Here is a 25,227-nt window from a genome sequence, read left to right on the forward strand (position 1 = left end):
CGCCTCCCGGAGCCTGGCCCGCCTTCCCTTTCTCGCCGCCGGGCTGCTGTGTCTCGTCGGTCCCCCTCCTTCTCCGCCCCGCTGTCCTGATTGTCTTTCCCTCCTTCCCTCAGAGGATGTCCTCCTTCCAGCTCAACCTCAACCCGCTCAAGGAGCCGCTCGGCTTCATCAAAGTCCTCGAGTGGGTAAGTGCAGCCCGCGCCAGCGAGGCCGAGAATTGCGCTTCTGCTCCCTCTCCCGCTCCGGCCCGGCCAGCGCCCTCGGCGAGTAGGCGGGGAGCCCCGGGAGAGGAGGCGCGGCCCCGCTCGCACGGACCCAGAGGTCGGCGCCACCCCCGGGACGGGACGGGATAGGCGGGGAGGGCACGAGAGGCCGCAGCCTGGGCCCTGGCCGGCGCGGGGCAGGGACGCCGCGGTCGGCGTTGAATCACTAGTCCCTGGGCTGCGTGTGTCCCGGGCAGAGCCACTCTGCCGTAGCGAAGCTCACCTCCTGGTACCCCAGTGGGAGTGGGAGTTCAAATTTCTCTTTGGCTTCACTGCTTCCCGCAAGGGAAGAGAAAACTTCCTGTTGCGGTCTAACCGAAACCCCGGTTGGCGCTGCCGCTGCAGGTCCTGTGGAAAAGACGGCCTGTGCTTTTTTTTGCCTTATGCTGACTTGAGTGCGCTCCCTCGAAAGGTGATTGTGCCTTGTCAAAGTGACTTGACGTGCACTCACTTTTTAATTGCTTTTCAGATGGGCTCCAAGTTATAAATGGATAAAAATAAACTGGGTCTGGAAAGCGGGCGGGGATGGTGGCGGAGGAGCGGGATTCGGGAAGTGGAAAGGTTTTTTAACAAAACGCATCTAGCCAACCCAGTCCACCTAAACACATGCTAGGAATCGCCATCACGTTTAAATATTTCTAAGCAACAACCTACAATCAGCTTTCAGTCCTTTCCTGGGGAACATTCAGTCATTAACATCAAAAGAGACATTAATTCGACCTTGGCAATGATCAGTCACTTATAAGAGTTAGTGAATACACCAGGCCCTGCAGATTTCCTTCAGACTTCATGGCCTAGTACGTATTTTAATGCTCATTTTGAGGCGCGTATTAATAGGCAGCTGGCATCCTTCCAGCGTGTACAGGCAAGTTGTTTTTATAGCGAGCAAAATTTACATCCGTCCTCTTTAACCCTGTGTTTTAGTGATATAGTGTGAAGAGTTAAGAACTTCCCATTTCCTGTTTTACAACCTACCCAGGATGTTTTTTAAAGAACAGAAACTCAAATTCTCTTATGGGTACTCAATCTGATTTCCTACCTACACCCAGTTTCCTACCTTTTCCCCAAAGTTTCAGTTGTTTTCTGAAAACTGATTTCACACATTTACTTTAAAGACCCATACGTGTATGTACTTAGGGTTCTATAAACCTAGGTGCAGATTTAAATATAAAGAAAATTATTATTTGAGTATAAATTGCAGTAGAAAAATCACATTTAACTAAGCTAATCGAATATAAAGGTTAAGAAAAAGTCAGTAGATTTCATCTCATTGAAGATTATAATTAAATTTAGAATTTAAATTTTCACCTAAACGAAGAGGCAGTTTACATTTGTGCTTATATTATTTGTCCTTTTTTAAAAGACATAGACTTAACTTTTTTAATATTTCAAAACCAGTAAATTTATTAATGATCGTAGATCTGATATATTTTGAATAATATTTTTTAAGCTTTTTAAGGAAAAACTACTGTTAATTTGAATAAATGATTACACAGGAGAACCATTTATGAAAAGATCATTCATTGTTAATAGTGTAGTGAACATTCAACAAATATTTGAGTATGTATTATGTATAGTTGCTGCAGTAAGCACTAGCGTACAAACATGAATAAAACATGGTCTTTTTCTCATGAACTCCGGCCTGCTAGGTTTCAGTTAGATCATATAGTGGAGGTATCATATAAAAGCATTTAGATATATGAGTCTAGATTTTAAAAGACAAATGTGGGATAGAGATTCAACAGATAACAGCCAGCAGAGAAGGAATGGTTTGGAAGATGGAGAGAAAACACTTTGGCATCACTATTAGAATTTCAAGAAAAGAGTACATCAGATGCAATAGAGAGGTTAAGTAAAATGAGGACTAAAATGCATCCCTTAGTTTTGGTAATTAAAAGGTTCTTGGTGGCTTTTTTAAGAGCAGTTTTAGAAAAATCAGAAATAAGTATGGTGGTAGGCTGAACCAATGTATGGTCAGAAGAAGACAATAAACCACTATTTAACTGAAAATGGAAGAAATTTGGTGGTAACCCATCTTAAAGATGGAAAAGACTTAATGGGTTTGTGGGCTGTAGAGAAGAGACTTGTGAATACAGTTGTCAGAGATGTTAATGATTGAATTGAAAACAGAGGGGAAGCATGATATAACAAGGTCTTAGAGGAGAAAGGCCCATTGTAGGAATTTTTAAATGTGTTTTGAATGAATTGTTCAAGTTTCATGAGGCGTTGATTAAGGTGTGTTGGGGGAGAGGGGTTACCTCTAAAAATAGTCAATAAGTTCACAAACAATTCTAAAATCTAGATAAAGGCTGCTTACCATTCATATAACTAAAAAAAAAGATTCTCCAAATCAGCTTCTCTCTAGCAAGGTTCTCCATGATGTTAGACTAAGAGATATAACTTGATAATATGTAACAAATAGGTTGCAAATCTGAATATCTCACAGACATGAAGGGAAGATGCCTCTAAATATTTATTGACAGAATAAAAATGCAATTGCCGAAGTATATGCATTTTTCACTTTGCTTCTTAACTGCAGCCACCATATACCTTTTTTTTCCGTTTTTTTCCCAGTTTACTCCTGGCCCCTAATTAAGATGCCTAGTAGTGTCATTGCCTTCATTCTCTTTGTGTAATTCAGCAAAAGTTGAATTTTTGTTGCATTTATATGGGAATATCAATATTTGACAGGGCTGTTGGTACAATTAAGCTAATACATAAATACGCGAATGATGATAACATACTTGAACAGTTCTTGGTTGGTTCTTCAGGACTGAGATGCTGTTTTTCTAGAAGACTAGACCCAGAGGGTGGATAGACTTAAGCCCTATATAGCTGACATACGTATCTCCTTCAAGATCAGTATGACCAACATCCATGTCTCCTTCAAGATCATTGAGTTCTCTATTAGATATTTTAAACTTTAGAAATGATATATTTATGCTTTTCATTTGTCTGCATGTTCTGCTTTTAGCAGCCTCTCAAGGTGACAATATAAAATTTACATGCCTTCTTGTGTAGGGGTTAAACATGGAAGTAAAAGTCTAGGATTAATTTTTATCAAAGCAGCTTTTTAAAGTATTTCTCTGGCAAATTTTACTTTGGTTCTTCATAGTCAGTTATCCCTACTATTTAGATCAAAGTTTTTCATTAAAATAATTTTATCTCTTTTTAATATTGAACACTGTACTGTGTTTTGAACTTCTTGCTGCTATCGTGCATAGGGTAGACACTGAACAAATGTTTAGCTCTTAATGAATTTAAATAATATCCTTTTCTAATTCCACACACAAAAAAATTATGGAAGAATTTTTAACCATCTGAATATTTTTGTCTGTGCTGATCAAGTTTATTCTAGTATTAACAAGAGATATTTATTGAGTGCAATATATGTGCTACAGCTTTACCTGTATTTTTTCATTTAATCCTCTGACAACCTGTGAGAGTTGTTGTTCTCCATGTTACTGAAGTTTATAGAAATTAAGTAATTTACCCAATATCCTATGATTATTACTTCATCCAGGATTGTTTAACAGTTTCTTCTTAGTCATTGTGATAATTCACCTTTGTGTTTCTAATTGTTTTTTTAATAAATTATTGAAAAGATTACCAAACATTTCAGGCTTTAAATAAAAACATAAAGTATCCAAAGTAATTTTTTCTCGTTTGTTAGATGCATGTTTGTAAAATCTTAAGAGTTAAAAACAAGTAAGTCTTCTTGAATCATTTATCAAGTTTGAATTTTTTTCTGATTTTATACTTATAGCTTTAAAAACATTACTAAGGAGTAAGTTATTATCCAGGAAAACTAATGTGAAAAACAGTAAGAAAACTGATAACCATTTGAGCATTACATATATCAATTTCTTAAACTCAAACTTTCAGAAATATTTAATAGTTTATATAATATACGTAATGTTTAGCTATCCCAAGTAGATCATAAGATTTTTGCAAACAGGGACCATGTTTTATCTTAATTTTGTGGTTTACAGTATAGCACAGAGAACACCCCAGAAGACAGAAATCGTATTGTGGAATGTAAGGAATGGGCCATATACATACAGATGTTTGTCTCGTCCATTTGCTTAATTTTTATATTTTGAGGTTATTGGTATGTAACACAGACTACTTTTCGGGAAACTTACCTTCCTCTTTAACCCTGCCATTTGGGTTCATTTTCCCCTACTATTATAGAAAGGGAAAAAGGATTTCAAATAGCATTTTGTGCCTGCCAGGACTCAAGCTGTTAATAGACTTATTGACTCACTCCTATACCTTTAACTCTTTTATTTCTACCAGGAATCTTCTCAGTATTTACCATGAACACTCTCGTGGGATAGATCAGATGTAATTTCCATAGACAAAATATATGTGTTGTCAGTGCTTTCAAAACACATAAATGCATAAACACTCACCCCTGCACATACTAATAGCAATACTTGATAAAATATAAAAGGGAAAATTAAGATAACAGAGCAATGCTCTAATATAATGGTTATCACACACTTTGGTCTCAGAAATGCATTATATTCTTAAATATTGAGGACTTCAGGGAGCTTTTGTTTATGTGGGTTGTATATTCATATTTGCCATATTAAAAATCTAAGTTGGTGACATTTTAAAAACATTCATTTATTTTAAAATAACGATAATAAATCACTTGAAGGCTTGAATTCTATCACTGGCAACAAATCCTGCATGTTTTCCTTGAAGTAGAAGGCTCACCTCATTTGTTTTTGAGAAAAGTATGCCAGATATCGAAATAGGAATAATATTTTTTTGTCTATGAGTTGTTCTTTCAAGTAAAAGTGGTGTTCCAGGAAAAAAGCAGCTAGTTCAGCATACAGTTCAATTGTGTAAATCAGGGGTCCCCATCCCTAGGCCATGGACTGGTACCGGACTGTGGCCTGTTAGGAACTGGGCCGCACAGCAGGTGGTGAGCAGCAGATGAACCAGCCAAACTTCATCTGTATTTTCAGCCACTCCCCAGTGCTAGCATCACTGCTTCGGCTCCACCTGAGATTGTCAGGCATTAGATTCTTATAGGAGCACCAACCTCTGGTGCCAAAAAGGTTGGGGACTGCTGGTTTAAATGCTTTCCCTGGAGAAGATGAAGTTAATTGGGTCAAGATGGTGGAGTAGGTAAACACCGCTTGCCTCTTCTCACAACATCAGAATTACAACTAAACTACAGAACAGCCATCGTTGGGAGTCACCTAAAATCTACCTGAACAGAAATCTTACAAGTGGGGCATACAGAAGAGACCACTTCAGAACTGCTAGGAGGGGCGAAGAGGCAGAACAGTCTGGTCCAATGCCCTCATCTGGCAGTTTAGTATTAGGAGGGATATCTCCTCTGTGGAGGTCACCTGGAAGAGTGAGTGACGGGTCCCAGCCCCAAACCAGGCTCCCCAGCCCAGGGTTCCAGTGCCAGAAAGAGAAGTTCACACAACTTCTGACTATGAAAAACAGCAGAGACTGTAGATGACTGAGACAGAGGGCTGCTGGAGTCTCAGGCATTCCCCTTAAAGGGCCCACACACTGACTTACACAGTGACAAACTCACTCACTCTGAGCTCCTGCGCTGGGGGAGTAGTGCAAAAGGCTCCAGGGACTTATGGGAGAGGAACTGAAATGTGAGGCTTGAGGGTGAGGACTGGAGGGTCAGCTTTCTCCCAGACAGAAGTGCTGACAAAAGCCATCTTTCCTTTGTTAGGCCCTCCCCCTGCCCAGCAGGTCCCATATCTGAGTCTCCATCAACCTGGCTAATACCACTTGCCCTGCCTTAGTGACTCCCTCATACCCCACCCCACCCAACTTTTGGGCCCACCCAGGTAATTTCCAATGGCTTTTCCATGCAAATGGCCTGTGTTGGCTCATGTAGCAGACTTTCATAAAATCTCTCAAAGGTTCATAAAATCAAGCAGCATCTGGTCTCAGTATGCCCTGTACCTCTTGCTGAGCAGCTCCAAGCCCAGTGCGATGGCAGCCATCTGCAGACTGCTTGATGACTTGTGCCGTTGGTCCTGGGCAGGGTACAGCCTGCAGGTGAACTTGACCTACAGTGGGGCCCTTCACAGGAGGACCCAGGACTGACACACCCAGTGGCCAGTTTTGGACCAAACCGAAGCATCACCTGGGGTCGCGTCTGAGGATGACAAATCCAAAGGGCAGACTGAGCAGGCAACAGAGCCCTACTAATGCAGATCTTGCTCCATAGAGCCAGCGCTTCACCGGCCAGTCTTTACAACCAATCAGCAATGAGGGTCACTCTCTTCCATTGACATGCAAACAACAACCAAGGCTGGCACAACAGCCAAGGCTGGCACAACAACAACAGGAGGGCACACACAACTCATACAAGGGACACACTTAGAAGACCTGGCTAGGATAACCAGGACAACTGTACCACTGGGCCCCACAGGACACCTACTACATAAGGCCACTCTGCTAAAACCAGGAGCTATAGCAGCACTATCTAAAACTTAGAAACGCAGGGAGGCAGCCAAAATGGGGAGACAAAGAAACGTCCCAAATGAAAGAACAGAACAAAGTTCCAGAAAAGAACAAAACAAAAAAGAGACAAGCGATCTACCAGATGCAGAGTTCAAAACTCTGGTTGTAAGGGTGCTCAATGAATGTAGGGGAAGAGTAGATGAACTCAGCGAGAACTTTAACAGAGGTAGAAAACATAAAAATGGAGAGAGAAAACAAAAATGAACCAGTCAGAACTGAAGAATATAGTAAATGAATATATTACAGGGAATCAACACTACATTAGATGAAGCAAAGACTCAAATCAGCAATCTGGAAGATAAAGTAGCAGAAAACACCCAATCAGAACAGCAACAAGAAAAAATAATCCAAAAACATAAAGATAGTTTTAGGAGCCTCTGGGACAACATCAAGTGTACCAACATTTGCATCATAGGGATACCAGAAGAAGAGAACAAGGGATTAAAAACCCACTTGAAGAAATAGTGATAGAAAACTCCCCTTCTGGCAAAGGAAATAGATATGAAGCCTAGGAAGCATCGGGGGTCCCAAACAAGATGAACAAAAAGAGGCCTACACCAAGACGCATCATTAAAATGCCAAAGGTTAAAGACAAAAAATAAATGCAGCAAGAGAAAAGCTGTTAGTTACCTACAAGGGAGCTCCCATAAGACTGTCAGCTGATTTTTCAACAGAAACTTTACAAGCCCAGAAGGCATTAGCACGAAATATTGAAAGTGATAAAAAGCAAGGACCTACAACCAAGATTACTTCACCCAGCAGAGTTCTCGTTTAGAATCCAAGGAAAGATAAAGAGCTTCCCAGACAAGAAAAAGCTAAAGGAGTTCATCACCACCAAACCAGCATTACTTGAAATATTAAAGGGACTTATTTAAGAAGAAAAAAGAAAACAAAAGAAAAAATATGAATAATAAAACGATAATAACGACATATCTATCAACAATTATTTTAAATGTAAATGGATTAAATGCTCAAATCAAAGACATAAGGTGGCTGAATGGATAAGAAAAGACCCTTACATATGCTTCCTCCAAGACATTCATTTCACATCGAAAGACACACAGACTGAAGTAAAGGGATAGAAAAAGATAATTGATAAAAACGGAAACAAAAAAGCTGGGGTAGCAACACTTAGAGTAGTCAAAATAGACTTTAAAACCAAGGTTATCTCAGAAGACGAAGGACCCAGTAATCCCGCTTTTGGGAATTTATCCAAAGAAACCCAAAATCCTACTTCGAAGAGACATGAATTTATATGTTCATATGAATTTACATGTAGAATTATTTACAGTAGCCAAGATATTCAGGCATCCTGGCTGTCCATCAATAGTTGAATGGATAAAGAAGAGGTGGTACATATATACAATGGAAAATTAGTTGGCCATAAGGAAGAATAAAATCTTGCCATTTGCAACAATATGATGGACCCTAGAGGGTATTGTGCTGCATGGAGTAAGTTAGACAGGGAATGACCTATGCCATATGATTTCAGTTACACGTGGAATCTAAAGAACAGAGTAAACGAAGCTAATTTATAGACAGGATTTTGTTGGTTGCCAGATGGGAGGAGTGTTGGGGGGATGAGTGAAAAAGGGGAGGTGGATAAAAGAGGGGAAGAGGTTAAGATCAAATCTAAGGTTACAAAATAGTCAGGATATAAAGTATAACAGAGAATATAGTCAGTAATATTATAGTGACTATGTATGATCTCAGATGGGCACTAAATTTATTGGAGTGATCACTTTGTCAGTTATATAAATGTCTAATGTACACCTGAAACAAATATAATGTATGCCAACTGTAATTGAAAAATAAAAAAATATTAAAAAATAAAATGAATTTCATTAAACCTAAAAAAGATAATAAATAAATTCTTTTCCTGGAGACAACCATTATGCTTGGTATGCAGTGAAAATGTTTATTTGTACATCCTATTTCATCATAGAATATTAACATTCAAAGGTCAGAATTTAATAAAATAATCTTTACTGTTTCATCAAATACATTCTTAATTAAAACTGGCTTTTTTTTTAACTGCAAGTGCTTGACAGTTTGATGTTTTCACTGATTTTTAGAAAAACCCAGCAGTTTTACCCATGAATGCTTTTGCTCAAATCAGTGCAAATGTCAGTAAAGTGTAGAAGGTAAATAATGTCTTAGTAATATTATGAGAATATTTTTGACCCTATGGACTCCTGAAAGAGTCTTGGGTACTCTCAGGTCCATAGACGACAAAGTGAGAATTGCTGTTCTCATATAAGGTAAACATCATTGGGGACCAGCAGTGGAACAGAAAATATGGGTGAGAGAAGGACTGGTACCAGCTCCTGGAAATAAATCTGGAGAAAAAGTTTCAACCTATTGTCTGGATTTATGACTTAAATAGAGCTGAGTACTTGAAGAAGTAGAGAGATTTAGCTTCCGAACTAAGACCTGAATCAGTCTACCTGCTTATTTAAGGACTGGATTTGTGATAAATATTCTCATATGTTGGTAGTTTGGGGGTCCCAGCCGAAGGTGTGGTGTTTGTGAGCTAGGGGACTCTGAAGGCCAGGTAGAAATGGCCATAAAACTACCAGACAGGGATAGAAAAGGGGGGGAAATTTTTATACCAGAGAGGGCTATAAAACCACTAGACAGGGATAGAAAAGGGGGGGAAATTTTTTTCACTTAAAGACTCAAATTCTATCAGTGGTAACAAATGACAGACTCACTTCAAGATAGCCAGCTAAGCAATCAGGATATTGAATCACTTCAGGACATTAAATAAATAAATGAAGGCGGTCTGAAATGACTTTAAAATAAGTACATTTAGGTTCCTGGGAGATTTGTAGTTCCATACTCTAGTTCCATGGCTTAACAATTAAGAATAAAAGTAACATAAAGATGTTTTCAACATAATAATAATTAGCAAAAGATTTAGCTGTTTATTTCAGCAGGAAGTCAAGTTTACTTATGATATAAATTATTCTTCAGGATTGTGGAACTGTACTAGCAGGCTATTAGAATTTTCTATGGTTGTGTTTTTTGAGCAGAGTGAGTAGAAAGGTGAAACTGAAGCACTTTGTAACTGACTTCATTGCTCAGTGGGAATAAACAGATATCAGCATCAATAACAAAATGTTTTTTAAAATGAGTATCTTTAGTAAATACTTCAGACTGACTCATAAAAATACCTTTGCTCTAGGCTCTAATCTTAGGGATTTTAAAGGCAAACACTGTGATAGTTCATTTTAAATACTAAATGATCATTTGATTTAGTAAAGAGCATATATTTTGCACATAAACAATATACTTTTAATTCTGTTTCTGGAGATTTCAGTTATACATTTCATTTTCCTAAACTAAATCTTAAAAAGAAATTTAAGTAGATGATATCAGATTAATGATGAAACTAAATAGCAGTGAAGACCCTGCAACTAGAAACATGTAAAAGACACCCATAAAACATGTAAAACTCACCCACAGATAAGTACCAGTGTTCCCAGTATAACCCTCAAAGAGCTGAGCAAGGTCTGGGAATAGGAGCTAGGACTGGGGTGCTGGCTGTAAGATAAATAACTCCTTGAAAATATTAGGAGTCCTCAAACTTTTTTTTTATCATGAATCCCTGTCAGTGTAAAATTTTATGCACAGAGCCCCAATATGCATCTATAATTTAGATGCATATTTTACTATGTCAGTATCTTAAGGCATAATATACACGGAGGGTAAATTTCATATTTTTAAATTTTATTCAGATACTCATCTGATAAATTTCTAATTATTCCTCCTCCCACTTTCTTTTGATCTGATTAAGTAGAATCTTTTTACCTTGTAATGTAGCTGATGAATATAGTTCATATAAGGTGTTAATGCTTCTATTTTCTCTTGTACATGAGCTTATATATTTATCAATCTAGTTTTCTCTAAAGATATTTTTATAATATAAGTTCATTGATTACTTGTAAACCCTAACATACATCCTGGCAGTTGTTGAGACACTAGAGCAGGGTTCCCCAACCCCCAGGCCATGGACCGGTACTGGTCCATTGCATGTTAGGAACCAGGCTGCAAAGCAGGAGGTGTGCGGTGGGGCCAGTGAGCAAAGTTTCATCTGTATTTGCAGCCACACCCCAGCGCTAGCATTACTGCCTCAGCTCCACCTCAGACCATCAGGTATTAGATTCTCATAGGAACACTGGTCCCTGGTGCCAAAAAGGTTGGGGACAGCTACACTAGAGAATGGTGACAATCTGGAAAGCACATGCCCTATCTTAAGTTTCTTCTGTCTCTCAATTCCATGTGATTGTTGCTTTATGGAATACTAGGAAGACCACACAAATAAATCCGCAGGCCAGGTTTCACCCATGGGCTGCCAGTAAATGTAACTTCTAATCTAAATCAGAATAGCAATAGAATGAGAAAAGTGAGATGGTTGGATAATTTACATCCAGACTGTTTTGTACTCCATTTAGTAAAAGTGTGTAACTTGGTCCTTTTTTTCCATAAGATAAAGACCAGAATCACAAACATAACATTTATTTATCCTCATGACAAAAAAGCAACTTTGAAATGATAGTTATGTAAGACTCTTAATATGGTTTTGTTTGTAGATTGGAAATTGGTATTTTTTTCTTCAATTAAACAAGTAGTGCCAGTTTGCTATGAGCCAGGCCTTCTGCTAGAAAGTACTAAAAATCCCGTCTAAGACCAAGTACAAAGACAAGACAGTCTGCCAAGAAAGAGATAAAGGCATAGTCTAAAAAGTTACTAATTTTTGTATTAAGTGGGAAACTAGTTTTTATTCTTTTTGTGTTTTGGTTGAAGGATGAGCTTGTTAGAGAATGAGGGTAGGAGGTGGGGCAATTCCTGGCAGAAGAAACATATATAGCCAAAACATAAATACTGGGTGTGTTTCAGAAACAGTAAGTAATACAGTGTGACAGAGTCCTACAGTACTTGGCAGGGAGTAGTGCACATGAATATGTAATGCACATAAATCTAGAAAGATAAAATTAAGGCTATCTCGGCCATGCCTCTTATGCCAAATTAAGAAGTTTGGGGGTTTTTTGTTTTTTTTTTCCCTAAATTTAGGTCCAGAAATCTTTGAGGAAATCCCTTTTAACGGGGATCACATGACCAGATTTTTATTTCAAATCGGTGTGACATTACTAAAGTAGCTCTGTCCGATAGAAACAGTACAAACTACAAATGAAAACAACATAGTAATTTTAAGTATTCTACTAGCCACACTAAAAAAGTGAAAAGAAATGGGTGAGATTAATTTTAATAATATATTTTACTTGATTCAGTATATCCAAAATATTGTTTCAACAGGTAATCGATATAAACAATTATTGATGAGATATTTTACATTTGTTAGGTGACATCTTTATAATCTATTGCATATTTTACATTGACAGCCATCTCAATTCAGACTCGGCATTTTTACAGTGCTCTTGTTAGCCACATGTGGCTTTTGACTACCTTACTGGACATTGCAGCTTTAGAGCCCACACTATAGAACATGAATGTTGATGGGAATGAGAATAGAAATGAGAGGAAGAGTATGTTGAGTTAGTCACAGTGAAAAATGGTGAGGGCCTAAACAAAAATAATGACAGGATTGATGTAGACAAGTAAACAGCTTTTAAAAGAATGGCATCATAATGCAATCTTAGGCAACTTTTTTTCACTCATTAATTCATGTTGACTTGAGTAGCTATAGTTTATATATCTTTATTGTTCTATAACTTACCATAGTAAGTATATACTACCATATTTTATCTATTTTTTATTGCTTCTCCCATATTTTAATATTATAAATAGTAGAACTATGAGCATTCTTGTGCTTGCCCTGTAGTACACATGAGCAAGAGTTTCTCTTAGATCTGAATACTAGTAGACACTAATTCTTTGTAACGTTACTGTAGATACTTTCACCTGGATTGTAGCTTGTTTTAAGTTCAAAAGCTGACTTTGGATTTTAAAAAATTCTTTCTGTAGTTGAATTTAACAATCTTGTGTGGTAGATTTTTTTTTAAATCTCAAGAGATTCTTCCTTTATCGTCACAGATTTTCTTTTATATTGTCTTTAAATTTTTTAAAGACTCACTTTTTACATTTACGTATTTAGCCCATCTAGACCATTTGTTAAACAGTCCTTGTATTCATTATCTACTACTACATAACAAATTACCTCGCACTTAGCATTTAAAATAATATACATTATCTCACAGTTTCCATGGGTCAGGAATCTGGGAGCAGCTTAGGTGAATGGTTCTGACTCAGGGTCTCCCATGAGATGCAGTCAAGTTGTTGACTGGGGTTGCATTCATCTCAAGCCCCCTAGCCATGTGTTGGCAAGCCTCAGACTTTACACTTCCAAGGTCACTCACATGATTACTGGTAGTAATGTGTGCCTCAACATGTGAGTATCTTTATAAATTGCCTGAGTATCCTCCCAATGTGGCAGCTGGCTTCCCTTGGAGCCGGTGGTTCAAAAAAGTGAGAAAAGAAGACGGAAGTTGTGATATCTCTATTACCTACTCTCAGAAAGGACATCCCATTCCTTCTACCATATTCTCTATTCGCTAGAAGCAAGTCATTGTGTCCAGCCCACACTTAATGGGAGAAAAATTAATCTCTACCTCTTGAGGGGAAGAGTATAAGAGTTTGTGGACATGTCTTTAAAACCACCACACTCCTTTCCTTGGCCATCTGCAGTGCCTGCTCTGTTAGATCTGTTTTGTCTATACACACAAACCTACTTCTGGCCTTTTCTCTTCCATTGGTTCAATTTGTGTATTTCTTCTGGCCTTTTCTGTTCCATTGGTTCAATTCGTTCATTTCTCTTTTCTAATCCTAAATGTGGGTACATGCCCAAGATTTATTTCCTTGCCTTCTATTTTCACTCTGTGTATTCATGCACATTTATGCTGAGTATACATTCTTTTATCTTTACCTATTAACTTAACTGAAGACTTCAAAGGTGCTATATTACTTATGTGCCAGACATTACTTCAGACTCTTCATATCTGTTACCAGATTCCATTTCATGTATCTCTTCTTCATGGGGAAAAAAGAATTCCTTGGTAATTATAATCCTGATTATGGCTGGGTTCAAGGTCCTGGATTAATCTATAGGAGGCATTATACCACTGTTCAACAGTATAGGCTTCTGGTATCAGATTTGCACTGAATTTTATCAGCTGAATATGTGTGACCTTGAGCAAAACAAAGTCTCTGCCCTCTTCAAGTTTATTTTACATCCTAGGGAAAAACAGACAAATATTTAAGTACAGGCATTGGTAATTACAATAGAGGAAAAATAGAGCAGTATAAAGAGAATAAGTAGTGTGGGGTTGAGGACACTATTATTCAATATAGTGTGGTTAGGGAATGGCCTCTCTGGTAGGGTCATATTGTGACAAGGAGCTGTGAAGTAGGAAGTGAACCATGTACTGTCCTCCCTTATCCTCAGAGAAAACATTCCAAGACACCCAGCGGATGCTGTGAAAGCATAGATAGTATGGAACCTTATATATACTATATTTTAAATATAGTAAGAGATTAACAATAAAATAAAACAATTATAACTATGATGTAAATGTGGTTTCTGTCTCTCAAAATATATTATTGTATTGTACTTACCCTTGTGATGGTGTAAGATGGTACAATGCCAGTGTGAACTGAGGTGAACTGAGGTAAATGACGTAGGCTACTATTGACCTTCTGACTATATGTAACAAGCTCTTTAAGGATTCTCTTTGGCATATCTGAATTGTCAACATTACCACTCTTGAGGGCCATTTAAGAAGGAATGAGTCACATCCCAGGTAGAGTAGTATGGTGCAAAATTTCATCGCACTACTCAGAATGGCTTCAATTTAAAACTTATGAATTGTTTATTTCTGGAATTTTCCACTTAATATTTTCAGACCACAGTTAACTGTGTATAACCGAAAGCACAGATAAGGGCGGACTACTTTATTCCAGGCAGAGGGAATAGCCATTGCAAAGGCTCCGAAGGGGGTTATTCGTGTCTTTGAGGAATAGCAAGGAGACTGTTTCATGTAAAGAGATTTGGCAAGGGAAAAGGAACATCATGAGGTCAGATAAGGGAGGGATGAACTTTTGTTTTTATTCAAAGAGAACTAAGAAGGTATTGCAGAGTTTTGAGCAGGGGATAAAATTTTCCGTCATATTTTTAAAAGATGACGCTAGCTAATATATTGATAGTAGACTGAAGTAGGGGCAAGGACAGAAAGAAGCAGGAGAATCACTTTTGAAGGCTGTTAGAATATAGGTCAGGCAGGAGGTAATGGTTTAGATTAGAATGTTGTGATGATGGTAAGAAGTGATCAGAATCCAAATATATTTTTAAATAGAGCCATCAGCATTTTCTGAAGGATTGAGCTCTTAGTCACTATATCATATCTGAGTTTTTTTAGTTTTATTATGTAGAAAATTTAGAATATATGAATAGAAAAAGGGATTATCTTTTGTATTCTATTCAGAGGTGACCACTTAAAATTTCGATGTATAACCTTTCTAGTTTTTGTTGTGTGAATGCATAAATATAGACACATACACAATACAGTGTTCAAACAAACTTTATATGCAATGAACACTTTTCTGTATCATTATATATTCTCCAACATTTTAATGACTGAGTAATGTTTCATCATATGAATGAATTGTAGTTAATTTGGTTGCCTGTCAACATTTAGGGTGCTTCCAGTTTTTTTTCCTGTTTATAGATAGCATTAGAGTATCATTACATTTTTAAAGCATATGTATGGTTAGGAAAACAAAATGGCATACCCACAATGAGCTTATTATAAGGCTGAGGCCTTATAATAAGCTCATAAAATAGCATCTCTTTGTATACAGTGTCTTGGCTTTACAGTTACCCTTGGATTCCAAGTAACCGCCAATTCACCCCTTTTTATTTTAATACTAATAAATAAGACTTCCTCTGAATTTCATACTAATATTTAGTAGATACTTTGAGCAAATGTATTTTTATATGGGTTGGTATACTAATTGTTATATTCAGGGGAAAACAAAACCACATTTGTTGAGAGTTGCAAATTTTTAAATGTTTTTCACTATCTATGTTTAATTTGTAATTAAGAATTTCTGTACTTTCTATAATGTTATATATTTCTGTGTTAGCCAGTTTTTAATAACCAATAATTTAAGGTTTGAATGATTCGTGTTTGAGGTATAGTAATACTTCTTCCTTTTTTTTTTTTGGTCTCACTTTGTGTAGATTGCTTCTATCTTTGCTTTTGCCACCTGTGGAGGTTTTAAGGGCAAAACAGAAATTCTAGTGACTTGTCCTCAAGCTTCTGACAATAGAACAATTATAGCTACTTTTGGTTATCCATTCAGGTGAGTTATGTTTGTTTTTATGGTTTAATTGACTCTTTTTACTTTCATATCGACTCATTAAGATTTCTAGCAATTTATTAATCTTGGGGGGTTGAAAATTTTTAATCGCATCTTCATTTGTATATGGTGATCATTGCTACTCAAACTGTGCTACATAGACCAGTGCTTGTATGCAAACTGTTTTCCTGGTCTGTGATAAAATAAGTGTAGAATATGAGAGTAAGCATTTAGAAACTTTTATATGACATTGCCTTGATATTTTTATTCTGTTATCCCACAATGGATTAAAAGTGTAAAAACAAAACAGAGACTGCTTCATCACTGTAGTGTGAGAAGCCATGATGTGGAAGCAAATGAAACTTAGGAAAAATCCAAATTTCTCATGTATTTGCCATTACTAAAGAACAGTTTTATATAGTTTTAGGACGACATGTATTTATACGAAGTGAAGAGTTCCTGTGCTTATTTCACTAGCATAAAACTTTATTTTCTTACTCTCAAATTAAAATTAAAATTTTGTTTCTGAATTCTTCTATTTGACTTTAATATTCGTTGAACAATTTATTGAATGTGTCCAGTGGTTAAGCCAAGGTATGAATCTTCTACTTAACTACTTATTTGACCTCCCTAGGACTCAATTTTTCTGTCCAATAAATTAGAAATAGTACTTTCTGAGGTTGTTTTGATGATTACGTAAAATCTTACATTAAAGATATGTCAGATAGCAGGTGCTTGGTATCATTGCCTCTCCATCTCCCAACCTTTCTCTTATAAAGTTCCTGTAACAAGAAACTATTACTGCATCTTTAGTGATAAGTACTCTAGGGATTTATGAATAGGGAAAATTAAAGACTATGTGAAGTTAGCAGCTATTTAATCCAAAGTTAAAATGTGAATCATTATAATTGGCTCTCCTGGTGCTAGTACATAGCCTCTGTCTCTTAGAATGGAATATCATGTCTCGAATACTAAACTATTTTGTATCAGCCCTTTTAATCTGCTAATTTTTTATTGTAGAAAAATAGTATTGGGTTTGAAAGTGTTTAATTCAGTCTATATTCAATTTATCACAAATTAGTTACCAAGTATATTTTATAATTCATGTATATATCTTATGAATATTCTCATTTTCTTAAATATTTGTGTTCCCTTTTTCTTCCAAAAGTAAAATGTTTTCAGTATATTTAGGGAGTGTTTTTTGAAATATCATTTCAATATTCTGCCTATGTATATCTCTGTTGGAAGAGTTGAGGTAATTCATAAATTAACTTGAGCCTTTTTTTAATAGGTTGAATCAAGCATCATTTCAGGCATTTTCACATGTTAATGTGTGTGATGTAAATTGGAAAAGTTATGTCCTTATTGGAGATTACTCTTCTTCTGCACAATTCTATGTTACATTTGCAGTCTTTGTCTTCCTTTACTGCATTGCTGCTCTTCTGCTCTATGTTGGTTACACAAACCTGTATCGGGATAGTCGAAAACTTCCCATGATTGTAAGTAATAATTTTCTTTTTATACAAAAATTATTGGTATAAGTATGCATTATATTTGAAGTTAAGTATAGATTTTCTTACATGGGAAATAAAAATTATTGACATAAGCCAGTTCAACATATTTTGACCGATGTTTGCTATGAGGTTGATCTTTCTCCTATTGTCATGTTTAAGCCGATTCTTTTAGCTTGTTTGCAGCATTTTTTTCTGCTCTCTAGGGAATGCAGAGGTTTGTTTCTAACTGTATTTTCACCTGTGATAGAGCATATTAAGTTGCAGGTAACAGAGGAATTTAGTAGAAATTAATGCCTTTGATTTGAAGAATTGCTGACTCTACTAGTGCTTTCATAACTTTGTTCTTACCTTTTCTCTCTTGACCCCTTTTATACCTCTACAATGTCATATTGAGCTTAATAGTCTATATCGGGAATCAGCAAACTGTAGCCTACAAGCCAAATCTAATTCATTGGGTTTTTTGTTTTTTTTAATTATGTTTTATTTTGGAACACCATACCCAATCATTTACATATTGTCTGTGACTGCTTTCAGGCTACAGTGGCAGAGTTAAGTAGTTGTGACAGAGATCAAAAATATTTACCATTTGGCCCTTTCCAGGAAAAGTTTGCCCACTCCTGGTCTAAATTCCTTAGTTCCTTAATCTAAAACCTGACTTAGATAATTCTATAAGAATTATAGAATTCAGCATTAGTGGCAATCATGAGCTGATTTTGAAACTTTGAAATAGCAACAAAGGATTTTGATTTGAAGTCCTAATACTTTTCTTGGCTTCAAAGTCTGCCGAGCTAAAAATAAAAATAATCTCTGATATTTAGTTAGTAGAATCTGCCCTGGATTCTGGGTGGCAGATCCAAAGGTAACTCATGGTTTCAAGCTGGATCTTTACTACAAAAGAGTAAGTACAAAGTCAGTAGTAATGTTACTGACTCGAAGTGAGACCAGGGGTGTTTTTGTGATACTAGTCATTAATATCTTGAGAAAATACTGACATATGCTAATTATTCATGATTTTTAAAGGGAGGGCTATTTAAATATGAAGAAATTATCAAATAAGAACAGGTTATATTTACTTATTTATTTTTAATTTTTGCTGCCAGGATCATAAGAATGCAGATGGTAAGAAATAAAACAATCTTTTATCATTTATATTTATTTTGTTTCTTATATCTGAGAAAAGATTCTTAAACCTGACATTTTCATAAAGTATTTCTTGGTTGTTAGGTGCCTTTCAAAAAAGCAGACATCAACTATTTAATTTGCAATGCTTAATCAGCAGAAATTACATATTAGGAATCTGTAACTTCTTTAGACTTTTCAAGCCTTATTTTAAAAGGAGCTATAATGTCAGATACTACATTTTGTTAAAATTATTTATAATTTAAATTCTAAATGAAGACATTTCTTGCCATTTTGTCATTATCCCAACAAAGTTTTAAGTTAAATTTAGCAGTGAGCCTTTTTTCTCATATTTTGTTTAGTAAGCTTTAAAATTACCATGCTTTAAAAGCAGCATTTAAAAAATAAATAAAAAATAAAAATAATAAAAGCAGTATTTAAGTCTATTTTTTGTAGAGGGTTTTTTTGTCAATAGAACTTAAAACTGATCTAGTTACATTATTCAGGAAGTCAAAGTGATTTTTCACCTCAATGATCAAGTAATGGTCATTTAGAAAACACAAAATTAATTCCTTAAGTGATTTTTTATTGATATAATATATAATGGATGCTTCTTGTTTATAAAAGTCCAGCTTCTAAATTTTGAATTCTTTTAATTTATCCATATAAATGTAATAAAAAGGTTTTTTGAGATACCCAAATTTTAAAATATAGCCAAATATGACATTGATTTTTTTTTCTTTTTTTTTTTTAAGTACTCTTCATTAATGAGGACATGCTTTTATTTTAGCAGTGTTCTCAATTCTCTGGTAAAGTATTTCTAGGAACATTGCAATTTTGACATTTTAAATCAACTCTAGTTCTCTTTTTTAAGTAAAGGTAGCACTTTTTTGTATTGTGTAACAGGAGCTTAAGGATACTAGGCTATGTAGATAATCAGAAGTACCATAAACGAACCAAAGATAGGGTATCCCAAGTCATAATAATCTATTATGAATCATATCCTGATTATTGGTAGGACTGGAGCTGCCACAGGCAGCTGCAGGTTTTACACTGCAGAGCTCCAGGTGTTCATGGTACATCTTAACTAAAGTCCTGAGTAGGACAAACGCTATCCTCAGAGGCTCACATTTCCCCCACCTTTCCTCATCCCAGGGTTACTTTGTGCATCATTTTCAGAAAAGTACCTGCTTTTGAAATATAAGAATGTCATGCTTTAAGCCATCAGCAAAGTAGATTTAAAGGGAAGAGAAAAAACAGCACGTTGTTTAATCAGAAATTGGAAGGAAGAAACCTGAAAATTAAGAGGATTTGCCATATATTGGTCAAAGCTATGAACTTCAACCCAGAGAGAACTTGTTTAACATGTGATAACCTCAAATTATTTATTAGTTCTCCAAAAGGCCTTGTATTTCTAGCAAGTGTTTAGGAAATGTTTACCTGTAGCAAAAAAGTGAAGAAGAGTACAGCAGCAAAAAGGGGGAGTACCCTTTCAGTGCAGAAATTTAAGCTATACTGTTTCTCTCCTTTTCTCTTTGATGTACGGACCAGTAACAGTAGAGAAATGAAATGCAAAATGCAAATACCTCTATGTTTATAAAATTAGTCATATTGTTTTTGGTTCTCTAATCAAAAGACATTTATTCAATTCCATCTTCACCAGGTGAACAAGCTATATATAGTAGTTTCTATATCTTATAAGTGGTCACTGCCGTTTATCCTAAATAAATAACTAAAAGCTGGTTGGCAAAAGTAATTAAAAACTAATCAAATTTATTTTAAAAACAAAATGCTTCTGTGATAGTTACAGAACCCATATTTGAGCTTGGAGAGAGTTTTTCTGCTGTTGTGTACAAACTCATAGCCTTAGGTGTACCCAAATGGTCAGAATATGTAATATTAAAGGATACAAATTTTACATTTTTCTCACTTTGGTCATTAATTTAAAGGAAGACCAAACAAGCTGGTACTTATACTTTATATTATACAAATGTATAACTTAAAAAGTGTTATTTAGATCTTTGTAACAATACTAGTTGACAGAATTTTTGTTTCCCAGTAGAATAAGAAGAATAAATATTTTTTTCTTTATTTTACTAGTTCAATAAGAAACCATCCAAAATATTAAAAAATTCAGTCCTATTCTTGGAAATGTAATAAGTAGTAATGACTTTAGTAGAAAATTACTACTAATAAAGCATCTTCAGAGAGATTTCTCTTTTGTTCTTATTATAAGCATTCTTAAAATTCAGTGGTCATGAATTTAAAAAGACAAATCTTCCTGGTGGATGTGTGCTTTCCACTGTTTCATTATCCATATCATGGAGAATTAGGTTTGACTAAAGTTAGAGTTTTGCCAGAACAATAATGACAAAGCAGGGGAAGGGAGTTGAGAGTGTATGCAAGGGATTATAATGAAGGACCTTAGAATATAAATTAAAGAGGGAAATGAAAGCACCAGTGAGGTTGAGAGACTGTAAAAAAGTGGTAAGATCAGATTGTAGGTCTTGATAGGGTTAGATGGATATAGTCAATGGAGATTTTTGAGGTTGGGGTTCCAGAGGGGGCTGGAAAGAGAAGTGATATTGGGGTGTGGGATGATTGAAATAGAGTTTATGGAGGGATACAGTTATTGGTGATAGTGGGGTCTAACGTATGATCTTGGGAGTGGATGGCATGGGTATGATGATCGTGGTGAGGGCTAAGTAAAACTTTGATTGTTAGTACAAATATCTTTGACTCCTAAAGAGATGATTGAGTCTAGTGTTGTAGCTCAGGCACTGGGCTAGTAATAATAAACACCAATGTTTGCTCTGTTGACTGTGGCCTTTTTTATAAAGTACACCATGAAGGCCATTTCGTAGTACCATAGGTTTCAATATGATCTCAATTCCTTCATCATGGATTTAAAATTTAGTGTTTTTAACTTAACTGTTCATTATTAACTCTTACTTATTTTCGCTTTAGGACTTCGTTGTTACTCTTGTTGCCACTTTTTTGTGGTTGGTCAGCACTTCGGCTTGGGCTAAAGCTCTTACGGACATTAAAATAGCTACCGGTCACAGAATTATCCAAGAACTTGTGCCCTGTAATCAAGAAGTGAAGTGTTATTTTGGCTCTGTGACTAGTATGGGATCCCTAAACGTATCTGTGGTATGTATGTAGTATTTATAAAATGTTTTATTTCACTTATTAGAAAAACTTTACTAGTAATTTAAGAAAACAATAGCTTTTAATAATCTCTGGGTGAATATGTCAGAATCCTACATAACATACAGTTTTTATAACAAAGAAAAGTTTGTTAAGAAATTAGGAAACAGATTATAATTCTTTTCTTTTCATTAAAATTGAATAGGCAAGACTTCTACCTGAAAGGCACTAATAGTAGCCACTAACATTTATTAAGACTGTATGCCAGGCGTTACTAAAGATATTACCCTCATATATTAAGTTATTCAACAATCCTAAGAGAATTGTGGGAGGTGGTATTATTATCTTTATTTTACAACTGGGAAAAATGTAGTTCATGTTACTTCGCCCAAGTTGACACAACTAGTAAGTTGGCAAGCCAGAGTTTGAACCAGATCTGACTTTGGAGCCCATTCTCTAATCTGACTTCCTCTGAGGCTATGAAAGTAATACTTTTATGGTTTGTTAAGTAATCTAAGAAATTAGGTCTCTATAAATTTATGTATTATTTCATCTACTGTTTTACCAAAATACAGATAAGTATATTGTTAAGTATAATACTAATATACTAAGTATATTATGTTTAGGGGGGTCGTGTGTCTTTTTCAAGAAAATATTTTTCCAATGGATGAAGTCAGCACAGCCTTTTAAAGCAATTTGGCCAAATTTCTGCTTTATAACTTTGTAATTTAAAAGTCACTCTTTTTGCATTTATATTAACTATCTGAGATGGACAGTATGAGAAATGTTGTTTTTGTATGCAGATATATGAAAAGATACAAAGCATGTGGCCTTCAGTAATATAGTACTCAAAGCTTCTTATCCCACTCTTCATTGTCACTATCATTTTTATATTTATAAAATATAAAAATATATTTATATTTCTCATAAAAAACTATAAAAATAGGATAGCTTCAGTTTATTCATCTCTGAGACTTTCATCTTGTCAGATTTATACCTGGGAAGACTTATTTCTTTTTAGTTGACCAATGCAAGATGTGAAATAAAGTTCTTCTGACTCCTTTTCTCTTCTGGCTGCAGCTGTTGGAATAGTATGATAGTAGGGGGCATAAAGTAGAGAAATAGGAAAAGATACACAAAAGCAGTTTAAAAGGAAGGTTTTAGTTACTTTTCTAAAATTTAAGTCCATCTTTCGTTAGTAATGAGTAAGCAAAAATAAGATTTCTTTAGGTGTGATTTTATATGTTTCAGATTTAGAGGTTTCACTTTATTTCATTGAGAATAAGTCATATATCCAAATTTGTCTTTGAACTATAAAGTCTTCCTTTTTTATTCTTCATCTGTAGTTTAAACTTTAAATGAAACCTGGAAATGTTAAATGTTTAAAGGAAAAATAAGATGGGTCTGAATTTTTAAGTAAATATTAGATTTTCATGTTTATTTTTCTCTTTCTTAGATCTTCGGCTTTCTGAATATGATACTTTGGGGAGGAAATGCATGGTTTGTGTATAAGGAGACCACCTTACACAGTCCATCAAATACTTCTGCTTCCCATGGCCAAGGAGGTATTCCACCTCCTACTGGAATATAATTAAAGGGTGAAGTACACTGTTGAAATATATATCTATACTATGACCTGTTGCCAACATCTTGAGAAGCATTATTTGTTTCCAATAAAAGTAATGGCTTTTTCAACAAATTGGTGGGTTTAAAATTTTGCTGCTTTTTTACATAAAGCTTGTGTCTTTCCTAGAAATTTAAGATGTAAATGTATTCTCACTTGTAAATTCGAAAATTCAGGGGCCTATTATGAGATGATACACATTTTTAAATGAACAGTAATTTTTTCACTAAGTTGTTTGCCTTCCAAAGTGTTTACACCTTAAGCCTTAACATATATCTTCACTCAGAAGAGTTATATTGTCATATCATAATAGAAAATCTTTATTTGGAATATACACTACTGTAAGTTTGTACAGATTGTATACCTAAGACCTGTCTTTGTTTAAGAAAGCCTTGATTACATAAATCATATTTAGAAAAAACATTTTAGTTCAGAATTTATATCTGAACATTGTTTGTATGTTATGAAAATTTTTTAATTACAAAGACTAGGTGTATGTTTTATTTCTGTTTTTCTAAACAATCTACAGTACTTAATAGGTGTGCTAACATTGTTTTGGGAGCGGAGTTAAAAATTTCTGATAGATGTATAGTTATTTTAGTAATTCTGTCTCATGAGGTGTAAGCCTCCATTATGCTGGTTGTTTAATAGACTTGCTGTATAAGTAGAAAGAACATAGTTCAATAAGATATTTTGATATGTACAGGCATTACTCCTAGTGATATTTGTTTCCTGTCTTGATGCTCATGCCACTTAAGTGCAGGCTGAGATCTAGTCTCCTTGTAAGTAGGGCTAAAAAAAATTAAGATTGCCTTTTACTTTTGAAACATTTAACACTTAGATTCAATGAAGTTGCTATTTTGAGTTTGATATTGTGACAATAAGTGCGATTTGGATTTCATGTTTCTTAATGTTCGTTCTTACTTCACAAATTAAGGAATTATGCATCATAAACAAGGAGCCTGAGTGAGCTGTACTGTGGGTGTACTGTCTTTGCACACATATATTTAGGAATATTCTGAATACAGGGCTTATTCGCAATTTGCTTACTAATGTTTTTGTTCTACAAGGCCAGATTTCCTATTCTTAAACCACATGATTGTTTATATGTGAAGCATATATCTTGATATTGCCTTGTTTTTGTTGATTTTGTTCATGACAAGAATTGTCAATATGAGAATGTATATCTTTTATGCAACCAACTTAATAAAGAAGTTAAAAGGAGTGCACTGATTGTTATATTACAAAGAAACCTTCATCTTAAAGTCATGAGCAATGCAAAATGGAATTCCCAAAGCAAGAAATAGAATATCATAATAATTCTTTTAAATGTTTGGCAAGGAATAAAAGAGACAAAATGCTTTGGAGATCCCTTTTTTTCTTTAATCTCATTTTAAAAATGCTTATTTATAACTTTCAGGTTAAGTTTTCCTGATAAACCTTTTCTAATTGACTGCCCATTCAATTAGGCACAAGTTTCTTGATTAAGTGTGTATGCTCTAGAGCCAAACGCTCTGAATAAATCTTGGCTTCACTACTTAGTAAATTAACTTTAGGCAAATTACTTGCCCTCTATGTGCCTCAAGTTGCTAATCTGAAAAATGAGAGTTAGAGTACAACTGACCTCAAAGAGTATTTATGAGGATGAAATGAATTAAAAACA

General features: G+C 35.3%; 1 protein-coding gene across 1 annotated transcript; it reads left to right on the forward strand.

The window, feature by feature from the left end:
- Positions 1-24,788, forward strand: SYPL1 (synaptophysin like 1). The gene is made up of 5 exons (XM_011372510.2): positions 1-185; positions 16,039-16,160; positions 17,449-17,656; positions 21,758-21,943; positions 23,397-24,788. The coding sequence occupies exons 1-5, from the start codon at positions 117-119 to the stop codon at positions 23,529-23,531; spliced, it is 720 nt and encodes a 239-aa protein (XP_011370812.1). The 5' UTR covers positions 1-116; the 3' UTR covers positions 23,532-24,788.
- The last annotated feature ends 439 nt before the right edge of the window (positions 24,789-25,227 follow it).

The sequence above is a fragment of the Pteropus vampyrus genome, unplaced genomic scaffold, assembly GCF_000151845.1.
Source record: "Pteropus vampyrus isolate Shadow unplaced genomic scaffold, Pvam_2.0 Scaffold208, whole genome shotgun sequence".
NCBI classification, from domain to species: Eukaryota; Metazoa; Chordata; class Mammalia; order Chiroptera; family Pteropodidae; genus Pteropus; species Pteropus vampyrus.